This window comes from Aphelocoma coerulescens, chromosome 6, assembly GCF_041296385.1.
Source record: "Aphelocoma coerulescens isolate FSJ_1873_10779 chromosome 6, UR_Acoe_1.0, whole genome shotgun sequence".
In the NCBI taxonomy this organism is placed as follows: Eukaryota; Metazoa; Chordata; class Aves; order Passeriformes; family Corvidae; genus Aphelocoma; species Aphelocoma coerulescens.
The window spans coordinates 21,073,640-21,086,343 of record NC_091020.1 but is presented as its reverse complement, the minus strand read 5'-3'; the positions used below and the strand labels follow the sequence as shown (position 1 = coordinate 21,086,343).

Sequence of the window (12,704 nt, the reverse complement as noted above, 5' to 3'; positions counted from 1 at the left end):
TTTAAAGAATAGTTTTAATCTCATAAAACTTAACAGAGAAATTAAGCATTGATGTCTAGCGTCTGAAATTCCTTTAAAGTTAAGTTTTCAAAATTACTAAATTTCAGGTTTACTATTTTTTAATGACAAGCTATTTCAAGGATGTAAAAATATTATTTTGGCAGTAAATTGTTGTTAAGATAAATATATTGGACATACACACACAAAAAAGACTGTGCAGGCCTGGGTACTGCATACGAGGCACATGTTACCAGTAGACAGGAAAACAGCAGCTGTGCACCATTCTTGGACACAGAGTCCTCAGGAGTCACGAGGTTACCACAGGACCTTTTTTTTTATGCCTGGTTTTGCTGACTACAGAGTCACTTAGTCAACTATAATAATCAGAATAAAAGTCCTCTCCTAATGTTAGATTAGTTTTATGCTACTCTATGGCAAGGAAAAGCAAGTCAAATCTGTCAGAACTGTATCTAGAAGAAAATAAAGATCAAATATACGAAAATGCCCTTGCTGAGATCCAGTCCTTTGAGCTGCCTCTTGGAACCACCCTAAGGTATGCTTCTTTTTGATAATACTATACTCTTCATGATGGATGTGTTCCATTCTATAGCTGTTCTTTCAGCCAGCACAATATATTAGAAACTTTGTTTTCCTGACCCTGAAGCCTACAGGAAAGTTGAGTTTAATTTCAATGTGATTGGCCCTAAGTGAAAAAATACAAACCAAGGTCACCTACTCTGCTCTTTCTTTTCACCAGGACAAAGCAGTCTGTTACTGATGGCTGGCTGCAGATTTAGGAAAAAAGAAAGTGCTCTTAAAAATGAAAACAAAGGGAAATTTTGTCTTTTGTGTAGAAGTGTTTTTAGTTTGAAGTTCACAGCTATAATTTAAAAGAATTAACTGCTTATTATTCTTAAATTTTTAATAAAGGCAACTTTTATTTTAATCAGCAAAGACACAACTACTTAAGGTTCTACCGTTGATATTTGAAGATATCTGAACATTTTTTTTTAAATTTGCAGCTTATGGAAACTATCTAATGGTAAAAGTGTAACTGAGAAAATTCCTCTGCATATTCATCCTTAAAAAAAGTAATACATAAAAGATTATTTTGTAATCTGTCTAGGTATATTGTCAGTATTTGTAGAAGAGTTTTAAAAATAGCCTGCCTGGCACTGTAGGCGTCGGGTTGCAGTAACGATCAGGCTAAAAAAAGAAAATTAAATTTACCCTGAAAAATGTGTCAATCTATAACTTCAGTATTTTGGTGGTGGGAAAAAAAAGGAATGTGGGAAGATCATTACTGCATTTGAGTGATTTCTTGAAGGAAATACAAGTGGTAGGATTTTTACTTCTTTTTTTTTTTTTTCATCATGCACTTTGTAAGCACTCATCAACTTTTAGAATAGTCCTTGTTGATTTAGTAGGCATCATTAATAAATTTATCTGAATCAATGCTGAATATAATAAAGGCACAAGCATAGACAAGATATGCACCGTCTTCGGTGCCATTTATTAACTCGTGTACAGGTGTAGTTGCACCAGAGCAGGAGAGATGATGAGCTTGATACAGTAACTGGAAGGGTGTCAGATGCAATTGTAGACCTTGATGCATTCACACTTGTCAAATGCTGTCAGTTCCTTACGGGAAAAAGTAGCTATACATCACCCTAAAGTTTTACTTATCTAGCCTATTTCTTTACACGAGCTTCCCACTTGTGTGCAGAGAACTTTGCCCAGAAAGCAGGTGCATCCTGTCTCCTGAGCATGCAAAACCCAAGGATTAGTTAATCCCTGGCCACAGGCCACAAAATGTAAAATTTAAATAGAAAATAGGTTATTCCTCCTTCATTGACACATGAAGCTTTGCTGTACAAAGCACTAGGAAACAGTATGTCAGTTTCTACTGAAACACAGCAAGCCACTGCACGTAAAGGTGCACTTTTTTTGTTTTGGCTTGGTTCTGTTCTATTTTTAATCCGACCCCCAAGTTTCTATCACGTAAAGAATGGAAGGACTGAAGTCAGCGATATAACCTGAATGCAGAAACCCCCGCGGCGCCGCCGCCTCAGGGGTCGGTGCCTTCCTGCCTGGACGGGCACGGGCCGCGTGTGCGGGAGTGGTCAAGTCAAAACAAACAAAATAAATTATATTAATAATAAAACAAAAGCACGCCATGAAACAAACCAGAACTAGCTCAGTGAAAAAGGCCGTGTTGAAGCCTATAAGCCTTCAAGGCGCCTGTGTAGCGCGCCTGTGCACTGGGCAGGGCAGCCGGTCCGTCCGGGAGAGGGGCCGCATTTTGCGCGCCCCTCGTTTGTCACAGTGCGCTGAGCGGGTCGCAGCGGCTGGCGCCGGGCAGACGCAGCTGCCTGCGGTCTCTATCAGACACCAGCGCCCGGAGATGCCATGGGGACGGAGGGGCTTTGCTGGGCGCCCCTGGCGTCCCCGGCGCAGCCCTTCCCCTGACAAGGGCCGCGGGGCACTGGCGAGCTGATGCGAACCTGTGCCTCTTCACCTGTCCCTCTTCACCTGTCCCGCTCCCGCCCTCCCTCCTCCCCGCCGCCCCGTACGCACCGGGAAGCCCTCCCCGGCCGCTCCCGCCGGCCCCCGCCCGGCTCCGTGGCCGCTCCTCCCTCGGCGCCTCCCGCAGCGCCGCGGCCGCGGGGTCCCTCCCATCCAAGATGGCGGAGAGTCTCCCCGAGCATGATCGCATCCTGCAGGAGATCGAGAGCACCGACACGGCCTGCGTGGGACCCACCCTGAGGTGCGGGGCGTGGGGGCCGCTGCGCCGACAGCGGGCGAAGCTCCCGCGCCCTGCCCGCCCGCCGGCCCGGGGAGCCGCGGCCCAGCCCGGCCGCGCTTTCTGACAGCTGCTCCCCAGGGACGGCGCGGGGCCGCCCGCAGCGCCGCCGGCGGGAGCGGCCGCGCCGGGCGCGGAGGGGACGAGCAGCCCCCGGTGCCGCTCCGCGGGGGCCCGACCGCCGCCGCCCACCCCGGGCGCTGCGGGGCGGAGGGAAGGGGCCGGTGCGGCGCGGGCAGGGAGCGGGGCTGTCACGCCGTGCCGGGGCGCTGACAGGGAATGGGGGCCGAGCGGAGACGGCGGCCGTGCCCCGGCTCCAGGCTGGCCGCTCCCTGGTATTGTCTACCGGGGAAGCAGCCGGGCACGGCCCGGCTCCGGCGGGCTGGAGTGCGGCCTCGGGACGTGCCCGGCCCTGGGCCCGCTGCGAGTGGCCGGGCTTGGGGCACCCGCCGTAACCCAGTGCCGGCCTTTGCTGCCCCGCACTTGGACAAGAGTCAGCTCCCTGGGTGTGCTGGTACCCCCGGTTCTGTGCTGAGAACGGGGCCGAAACCATATCATGGGTGGGTGTTGCAGCGCTCCACTATGCAACCCCTAATGATGAGGTCTGGAATCTACTACCCTGGTCAGTTTCCTTAGAAATGTGGCTGTGTTTAGAGCATTTCTGCTGTGCCATGACTTCTGTGGTTTGGTTTTCTGCCTTTTTCCTCCAATTCCACATACTGCCAAATGGCCTAGCCTGCTTGTTGAAAAGGTTTTGCATAACCTCTCCTGTTAGAGGCTAACGTCGAAGTGCCTTTCACTTAGAGCTGGGGAGATAAGGGCAGTGCCTGTGGTGAGTTAATTGGGTTACAGAGGAAACAGGGGGAAAGGGGGTCTTCATCATGGAGCTTTGCTGATGCTCTCCTGATTAAAGATGCTTCCCTGATAAAAGATGTCTGAAGGGAATAAAAAAGCATAGGCACTAGCCAAACAGGGGAGGGAGAACTGTGTATTTGAATGTTAGCTCTTTCAGAAGATACAGTGAGCCTGTGTGCAGAAAACTGGGAAAGGCAGTTTGTGTGACAGCATGCTGCAAAGCAGTGAGCATGGTGCTACTGGCTTTTCCTGGAGTGGGAATGATGCCTCCTAGAGAGTGTGGACAGGGCTGGGGAAGGGTGAACGTGGGGTACATGGGTGAGTAACCCAGTGCTGAGAACTGGTAGAAGAGAAGTTTCTGTTGTATGCCAAATGGGCCATTCTGCGCATCATAGCAATTGATTTTGAGGTTGGCTATGTGTGGATCCTCCAAAGCTGTGTGGTACATGGCAGTCTGGACATTTGTGTGAGGCTGGGGCTAATCAATCCTCTGAGAACCCCCATGGGGAGTGTGGTGGGGTCGTCCGGACATCACACAGGGACTGCTTGCTGCGTCAGTCTGGTCTTGGAGGTCAGCTTGGAGCAAACTGCACTCTGATCTCCCCTCATGTTCCTTAAACACAGCTGCTCTTGGGAATACAGTGTGGAGATGCTGAAGCTTAGCGTCACAAGGAGCCTCACATGTGACAGTCTGTGGGCTTAGGCTGAGAGAAAGTAGCTGGGATGCTTTCAGACTTGAGTTGTCCCTGGAGGCAGTTTAACAGTGTTTCACTTTACAAGCCCAGGCAGGTTGAAACTGATGCCTGCAAAAAACCACACCAAAATATTAGATATAATTGCAGTTTCGCTGCCATTTCCAGTACAGAGCTTATATCAGAGTATTCTATGGAAAGGACAATCAGAGAATTAGGCTACACAACAGAAGGTGGCAGGTTTGGGAACCACAGGTGTGGATGGGGAAGGGACTATATGAATCTCTCATTCATATTAAGCATTTAAAATTTGCAAATGTTTTTATAAATACTAAAACTTAATTTCTTTTTTTTTTTGCGTGTTCCTGTCCTATCACTGACTTTCCAGTAAGGGAATTTTGCATTGCTGATTTTCAGGATTTTTAGGAAAAAAGTGCATGTTGGTCTGATTTAACCTCTGGTGTTCAATTACAAATAAAAAAAATGAGGTTGAAGAGTGGTTACACCTGGCTGAGTGTTTTGAAAGAAGTCCAGCAAACACCGCAGAAATATGCTTCTACTCCCTAAGAACACCAGTGTTTAAAACCAAAACTTGAGCTGTCTGCTCAGCTCTGTCTGTTGCAATTTGTGAATTGCTGTGTGAAACTGAAAAGTCTAAAGTCCCACATCTAATTACAAGATCTGTTTCAATGAACAGAAGCATGAATGTAAAATGGAGCATTATTTTCTGCCTGAGATCTAGGTTTTACTTGCTAAACAATATAAATCAAAGAAATGAGTTGAGTAATTCTATGTGCAATTGCATAAGGCTACAACATGAAGTGGTCCATTGATTTCCAGTCACAGAAGCTATTGAAGCCAGTTGTCTCACGTAATGACTGAAATTATGTTAATTTCATTATGTGAAATGGAATATTTTTGTAATCTCTGGTTTGTAATGCTGGGAGAATATTTATAGCATTGCCACATGAAATAAAGTACCAACATACCTACTTAAATAGCAGAACAAAAGAAGGGACTTGAGGTGAGTAGTTCAGATAAGTAGCGTGAGGTAATATTAAATGCTGAAGATTGCAGGATATGCAGGATCTGACTTATCCTTAATTGTTAATATCAAGATATAAATGTCTTCCTAGTGCATCCATGCTTCACGAAGGACGTGTACGTTTTTCTTGTGGGCCGTATGTAGATTCCATGGAAACACATTTTTGCTCCTGTTTTTCTTCAGTGGTTTGCTTGCTGGTTTGGTATAGCTGTCCCTGCCAGGTGCTGTTTCTTACCTTGCTATAAGAGTGGCAGCACTTGTTCTTATTATAGAAAAAATAATAGCATTTATTGATATATAATGTTTTTGTGTATAATTTACAGGTAAGGAACAACATACAGACTGATCCTGCAGGTGATTTTCTAGTGCTGAGATCTACCCATAAAGAGGAAAGTGAAATGCAGGTCCTTTATAGGAGGAATCAATGTACAGCTAGTGCAGTTGGGATTATTTACTGTTCAGGAGAGTTAGCTCCTAAAGATTGCTCTGCATCTCAAGAGATGAAGAGATTGTATTGGATTAAATTAATTTTCTTTTTAGATTTTAACTGGATGAATTTAGTGATTTAAATTTGCTGCTATTTTACTTTCATCTCTAAATGCAGTAACACATGCTGAATCACTGTAAATGAGACTTAAGCCAGCATGCCTTTCATTAAATAGGCAGACTGTGTATATAGCAAGGCAGGATTAATTTTTTTTTCATCAGACTCTATGAAACTTTTATCAACATCTTTTTGGCTTTAATGGATAACAAAATGAGATTAATGACAAAACTTGTTAAAGGCTCATCACTCTCACCTTTTTATATAACATGTTAATATAGTATAATTCATGTTTCATACATACTTTTGTGCTTCTCTCAGGGAGAGCTATCACATTTCTAATCTTTAGAAAGGAAATGGAAGATGACAGAAAGAAAGACAATTCCCATAATCCTCCCAACAACAACAAAAAAAATCAAAAAGTTATTAACAAAAAACTTAAGGCCCTCACTGAAGCCTGTATCTTAACACTTCTTAAATAGTCAGTTGGACATGCTGTGGTAGCTAGTAAGATAAATTCTCTTCAGAAGAAAGTAATTGACCTTATCTGATGGTTAGTTTATGGTTGGTTGAAATAGGTCAAAGTGGAACTCAACAGAGTAGGAGTTGTTCTGCCAGTGCCCTGTATACTATAGATAAGAGTTTTTTTGAGTCTGTATTAATGTGTAGTATTTCAAAGCTTTTTTTAAAAATAAATGAATTAACTCTTAAACTCTAGCTTGGCAATATATTTCATAAGCATATGGTAGACTTTCTCTAAACACTTCATCTTGTGAGCTTTGCATCACTAAGTTTGCAGTGTTCTGTGATTCCCATGCACAGCCGTCAGTGGAGTACCTCCATGCCCACAATTCATTGACTGAACAAAAATACAGAAGTAAAATTAAATATAAAAACTGTGGGGGATTTGGTAATGGAAATTTTGTAGCTAAGGTGAAGTTGATAAGGAGGTGCTATGTCTATTGATGTATCTATAAGTGGAATATACTCTGTAGCTTTAACCCACAGTCACAGCTTGGAAAGTGCTCCTCAAAAGTCAGTGTAAAAATGCTTTTAATCAAGTTCCCTCTTCCTGAAATCTGTCATCACCAAGCTGTTGCCTGGTAGATGTTAGAGCATCTTCTAGGTTGCTCTAAGTTGTGCTGGCTGCGAAACTTCTTCGCAGAGTTCTTAGAGAGCCTGCTGTGAAGACATTTCACTGGCCTGTTGTCTCTGGCTGCAGCAATCACACCCACAAGCACCGTTCAGACGATGCATTTCTGTCTGATGCTGCAGTATGCTGCAGTCACCTCCACTGATCTAGGACTGCATTGCACTGGTAAAAGCAGCACTGAGCTGAGACTGCAAAGCAAAATCGTTTCTGTATAGTGCTGGGTTTTTCTCATTTAGTTTAAACAGAGTTTGGAGGTTGGATGTCATAAATGAGTTTAGCTGAATTGTTAGAACCAATTGATAGCTGTTCATCCTGTACTTCTGTCCTGGAGTTACAGAGAAGCCAAAGGTAAAAGCTACACTTTAGTAAGGCATCATTAGAAAAATAAGTAAGACTATTTTGTCCTTTACTGATCAACGTCTCTAAGAAAATTCAGAGTTAGAAATGTGGAGTGAGAGTCTAATTCTGCTGCTTTTACTGTGTTGCGGTACACTTTGCAACTGCAGGTGCTTTGCCTGGACTGGGGTCTGTAATTTGTATTTTGGAGATATTCTTGTATGCATTGAGGGGAGCTGTCCAAAGCAAAATGAGCAAAGTGCCTAAATGTTATGTAACTTCAGTTTTACTGAAAGTCTACATTACAGTTACTAGCAGGCGTGATTTAGCTATGTGATTCTGTGTTTTCAGCACAACAGTTAGTGAGCAGTAACATAGGCAGTATGAATGAAATCTCAAAACGTGGGAAGATGGTACAGCATTAACACAATTGTAGGCAGGGAAATACTTTTTCTGAGTACTTGCCTATGGTCTATTGGGATTTGTGATGTGGTTATCCAATAACAAAATGTGGTTGCCCTCATTTTTGCCCTGTGGTCCTACTTGTCTGGTAGGGTTGTCTAAAGTAATTTTTCTGTGTCCTCATTATTTTGGAGTATGACCCAGCAATTCGCATTTTTGTCTATAGCTTAGTCTTGTTTTAAATATAGAGTAAGAGTACTCTGAGATCATCAGCCAGTGCTATAAATCAGAATTTTAGTGGTTTGATCACATATTTTGATTTCAAATTGTATTTTTTTTCTTTTACAGAATTGTAAGTTACTGCTTTGAAAATTAATGGTCTCTATTAATGGTCTGTCTTCAAGCCCTTCTCAATTTTCAAGTTAACATGTTTCATTCCTGGTTCCCTTTCAAACAAAGTTACTAAGTAGCCCAAAAGAACTGGAAATTCCGTGTGTGATAGCTGTGGTCTCTTTTGGATCAGGTGACAGACTGTACTTTCATGTATATTGTTGTGGTTTAACCCCAGCCAGCAGCCAGACCCACCCAGCTGCTCATTCACTCCCCCACCTGCAGCATGGGGGAGAGAATCAGAAGGGTAAAAGCTGGGAAACTTGTGGGTTGAGATAAAGACAGTTTAATAAGGGAAGCAAAAGCTGCACACACAAGCAAAGCAAGGAATGAATTCACTGCATCCCATGGGCAGACAGGTGTTCAGCCATGTCCAGGACAGCAGGACCTCATCACAAGTAGTGGTTACTTTGGAAGACAAATGGCATCAATCCAAATGTCTCCTCCCTTCCTCCTTGTTCCCCCACTTTATGTACTGAGCATGATGCCATCTGCTCTGGAATGTCCCTTTGGTCAGTTGGGGTCACCTGTCCTGGTTGTGTCTCCCCCCAGCCTCCCGTGCCCCCCCAGCCTCCTGACCAGTGTGGCAGCACTAAAAGGCCCTGGCCCTGTGTAAGCCCTGCTCAGCAATGACAACACATCTCTGTATTATCAGCCCTGTGTGCAACACAAGTCCAAAACACAGCCCCATACCAGCCACTGTGAAGAAAATTAACTCCAACCCAGCCCAAACCAGCACATATATATCAGTTTGCCTGTATTATAATAGCTAACTTCTATTTTGTATCTGGGTTGTTATGGAGTAAGGAGAATGGCCTGCTCACTGTGAACCAGTGTAGCCTAAAAAAACAGAGACTTGCTTGTAGTGTCAGTTGGAGATTTTTTTACTTGGTGCAGGATTTGATGGTATTCCAAGTATTTAAGTTGAAAGACAACAGTCAGATAACACAACTGTCTATGTGATGCATATTGCTATGAAGGAGCAATTTTTTTTTATTGCTAGTCCATTATATAGAGTCAAAAGGTCATAAGAAGAGTCTGTGCTGTAGACTGATTAATCTGGCATTCAGCAGCAGAACTGCACTTCTGATTTTTCTGTAGCCTGATCAGTCAGATTTGCCATTGGTAGCAAAAGTATTTTAGAAAGATTCACTTGCATTGCTGCAAGTTTCAACATATTCTCAAGTTTTTATAAAGCCTGAAACTGCTTGTGGGTAATCATACCTGTACTGCATTTTTTTGTTGTGAAAAAATCTTTAGGTTAAATGCTGATTAAGTTTGTCATGAAATATGTGTCTGCAAATCAGGTTATCTTGATCTTTTGAGTGTTCATGCATCAGCTTCTGACTCAATTCTTGCAGTGATTTCCAAATGGGCAACTGCCAAGTGAATCTTTAACCTACCTAGTAACCTGTGCAAATTGTTCTGAAACAGCTCTCTCCAATTTCTCAAGCATTACCAAAGAGCTTGAAATTGTCCCAGTGTTTAGGAAACAAGTTTCAAAATACAATAAAGCTTTTAAAATAGGGAAATCATCTGCTGCATCATCATCAGAATAGTGTACTTAATAGATGTTTAATGCAGTTTGTGACATTGTTTCTCATTTAAATTTAGCCTTCCCTTCATATGAACAGCTTATCCTTGTGCACTCTTACATCAGTTAAATTCAGAAAAGCCAGTTCTTATTCCTGTCATCTCTTCATTGACTTATTCCTCAAGCTGATTTTATTCAGTGTCTGATGACCCAGATTTTGGACCTGCCATGTGCATAGGAAGTGCATAATTTTACATCCTTCACAAATGCCAGTCACACGGGTGCTTACTTCCTTGCAGATTTTTTTGGAAAGCCAACAGCATAGCCTGTGCTCCAGCTTGCTTTGTGTGTGGCTGAACTATTGCTCCGAGACTTTGCAATTTCCTCAATACAGATATCTACCTGAGGAGCCTTAGAAAAATTCAGTTAAATATAAATCGGGTTTTGATCAGTAAGTGCTGGTGTGTTTGTAAGTTTTGTCATGTTGCATTTTATGTATTGTACTACTAATATGAGCTCATTCAAGTTGATGAGGATTAATATGTCTTAAATAATTCTTTTAAGATAATGCCAGAAAAGGATTTGAAAATAAGAAGCTATTTTTATGGGTTGTAGTAAGCTATTAAGTACTAACTCATTCAAAAATATAGACATAGCTTTGCATCAGCATCAAGTCATCACATGAAATTTTGTCTTGCTGAAGGGCTTTCTATGGCTAGTTATAAAATCTAGCTGTGTTTAGTCTTTCTGGCTATTTTCTGATGATGGTTGAAATGACTAAACCTAATCCCTGTCACCACAGACCTTGGTATAACAATGACAGAATGTTCAATTTGGTGTTCAGCTTGATGAAGTATTTTCAACAGTGCATCTCTTCCTCATCTTGTACATGTCTACTATGGAGCTATCTGTACTCCTGACAGACTGGGTCCTGTGCAGGAAGGAGTTAATGATCCCTCCTGGAGCCTGGCTGAAGCCCTTCCTTTACCTCAACCTTTGCCAGTAATAGCAAACTAGTAGGGAACTTAATCACTGACGGAGGTATTAAAAAGGAAGGAAACAGATTTTAGAGTGCATCAGCCTTGATGGAAAGACGTGGGATTGGATAGAGAGGACCTAAAAGATGCTGGGGATTTTTTTTTTTTATATATATAGCAAGAGAAAAGTGTTCAGTTCTAATACTGTGAGTGGGATTTTCACTGTTTCTCAGGGAAAGTAATTTGCTTGCAAAATTGCAGTGAGTGTAACTTGCAATTCTCCTGTGAATCAGAGTAATACAAAATTAATAATGCATATACTGTCATATATGTACCTGGGGGATACTTTTGAGACATTTCAGCTTCAAAGTGAAGTGTTTAAACTTTCAAGTGTTGGGACTTTCACAGTTTGCACTCTTCCTTAGGCATAGAGTGACTTTGAAGGATTTTTACCCCATTCTGTTCGTGGAAATAATATTTCCTTATAAGTTTTGTTTTGAGTTAATTTTAGCAGAAAAGTAACGTAGTAGATACTGTTTTATACTGTATATTTGTTCCGGTTTGTTTCATACACGAAGGAAGCTGTAAGCAGTTAGCCAGTGTGTTCTACCTTCTCTTGAAATGTGGAGCTCCTGTGCTGTGCTGGAGTGTCACCTTTCCCTAAGAAATGAACAGATTTTCTTGGTTTGTTTATCGAGCAGGTCGAGAACCGGAGTAAGTCAGTTGCTTCAACACTGTTAATTGCTTCCTAACTGAGAGAAACACTGTGAGTTTCAGTTCAACTTCTAAATTGAAAACAGACTTTTTTTTAGAAGTCATGTTTTATTTTCTTCAGTGATCCTGGGAGATATGCAAAGAATATATAGCACAGACTGTTGTTTTACATGAGTTAAATACATGATGATTTTTTATGTGTAGGCTGTGTGAGCTCATAGAGTTAACAAAAACGAATTATATAAAATCACTGTAAAATGCATGATTTGGTTATAGATTTGCAGAGGAATGCAATGGACCAAAAAATTAAACGGTTTGATCTGTATTGAATAGAATACATTCTTAATCCAATTGGTTTTGAAACTTTTAAATTACTGGATATTTTATTTAATCTGGAACTTCTTAAATTTGTGAAATAATATATTTACATCTGTGTAGCATTGATATTCAAAGCCTATTGAAGTAACTTAAACATTTCTGACATTAAATATTCTGTTTTATTTCATATGTCTTGTGAAGAGACATATGAGATTGTTGAAATAGGAAATTTATTTTGTCTACCAAAACAACTGGTCTGTTTTTATCTCAAAGATTGTGTCTCAAGTGCTCTAGTTAAAGTTGACAGATTAGCTAGAGGTTGTAATAGATGCCTAATTATTTCTGGTACGTGTGTAATAGAAATCTGATAAAATTTTTTAAAAGAACTTAGAAGCTCACAATTTGGTTTACAGATGAATCCATTTCTCTTAAAATATAACAATTTATGTTACAAACAGTCTATGGAAATATTAAGGGAAGATAAAAATACTGTTATATGGACTTCAATTTCCTACTTTTTATTTTATGAAATAACATAGGTTCCAACTACATCCACTTGTATCCATGTGGGTGTATGAAACAGATGGCCAAACTTGGCACTTGATTCTGTGGCAATAGCCAGTACCAAAGCGAGCGAAGCTGCCATTTCCTTTGCTGCCTTTTTATCTACTATTACAACACAAAATTGGGAAAAAAAGTGGTAGTGCAGCACTTGTTTTTCAGTTTCTTGCTTCATACATCAGTAAGTCGCACAAAGGCTTAGCAGGAAGAGGCATCTCCTTGGTCAGCAGTGTAAAAACAGGAAGGAGGAAGTCTATTGCAAATCTGGGTATACTGATTATCAGTTCGTGTTTTGCTGCAGAGGATGTCCATTAACAGCCATCAGCGTGATCCATTGCTTATCCAGCATGAACAATGACTGCTCTAGTGCTGCTACTACA

At 41.7% G+C, this 12,704-nt stretch overlaps 1 protein-coding gene across 5 annotated transcripts in view; it reads left to right on the top strand.

The window, feature by feature from the left end:
- The first annotated feature begins 371 nt into the window (after nucleotides 1-371).
- EXOC6 (exocyst complex component 6) overlaps nucleotides 372-12,704 on the top strand; it is an 86,594-nt gene continuing 74,261 nt past the window's right edge. For 3 of the 5 annotated variants that reach the window (XM_069019703.1, XM_069019702.1, XM_069019707.1), the window contains exon 1: nucleotides 372-553. In XM_069019703.1, coding sequence (XP_068875804.1) covers nucleotides 432-553 — 122 coding nt within the window. In that variant the 5' untranslated portion in view covers nucleotides 372-431. Of the gene's footprint in view, nucleotides 554-2,650; nucleotides 2,768-12,704 lie in introns of those variants that run through there. The other 2 variants (XM_069019704.1, XM_069019705.1) reach the window with 2 other exon arrangements.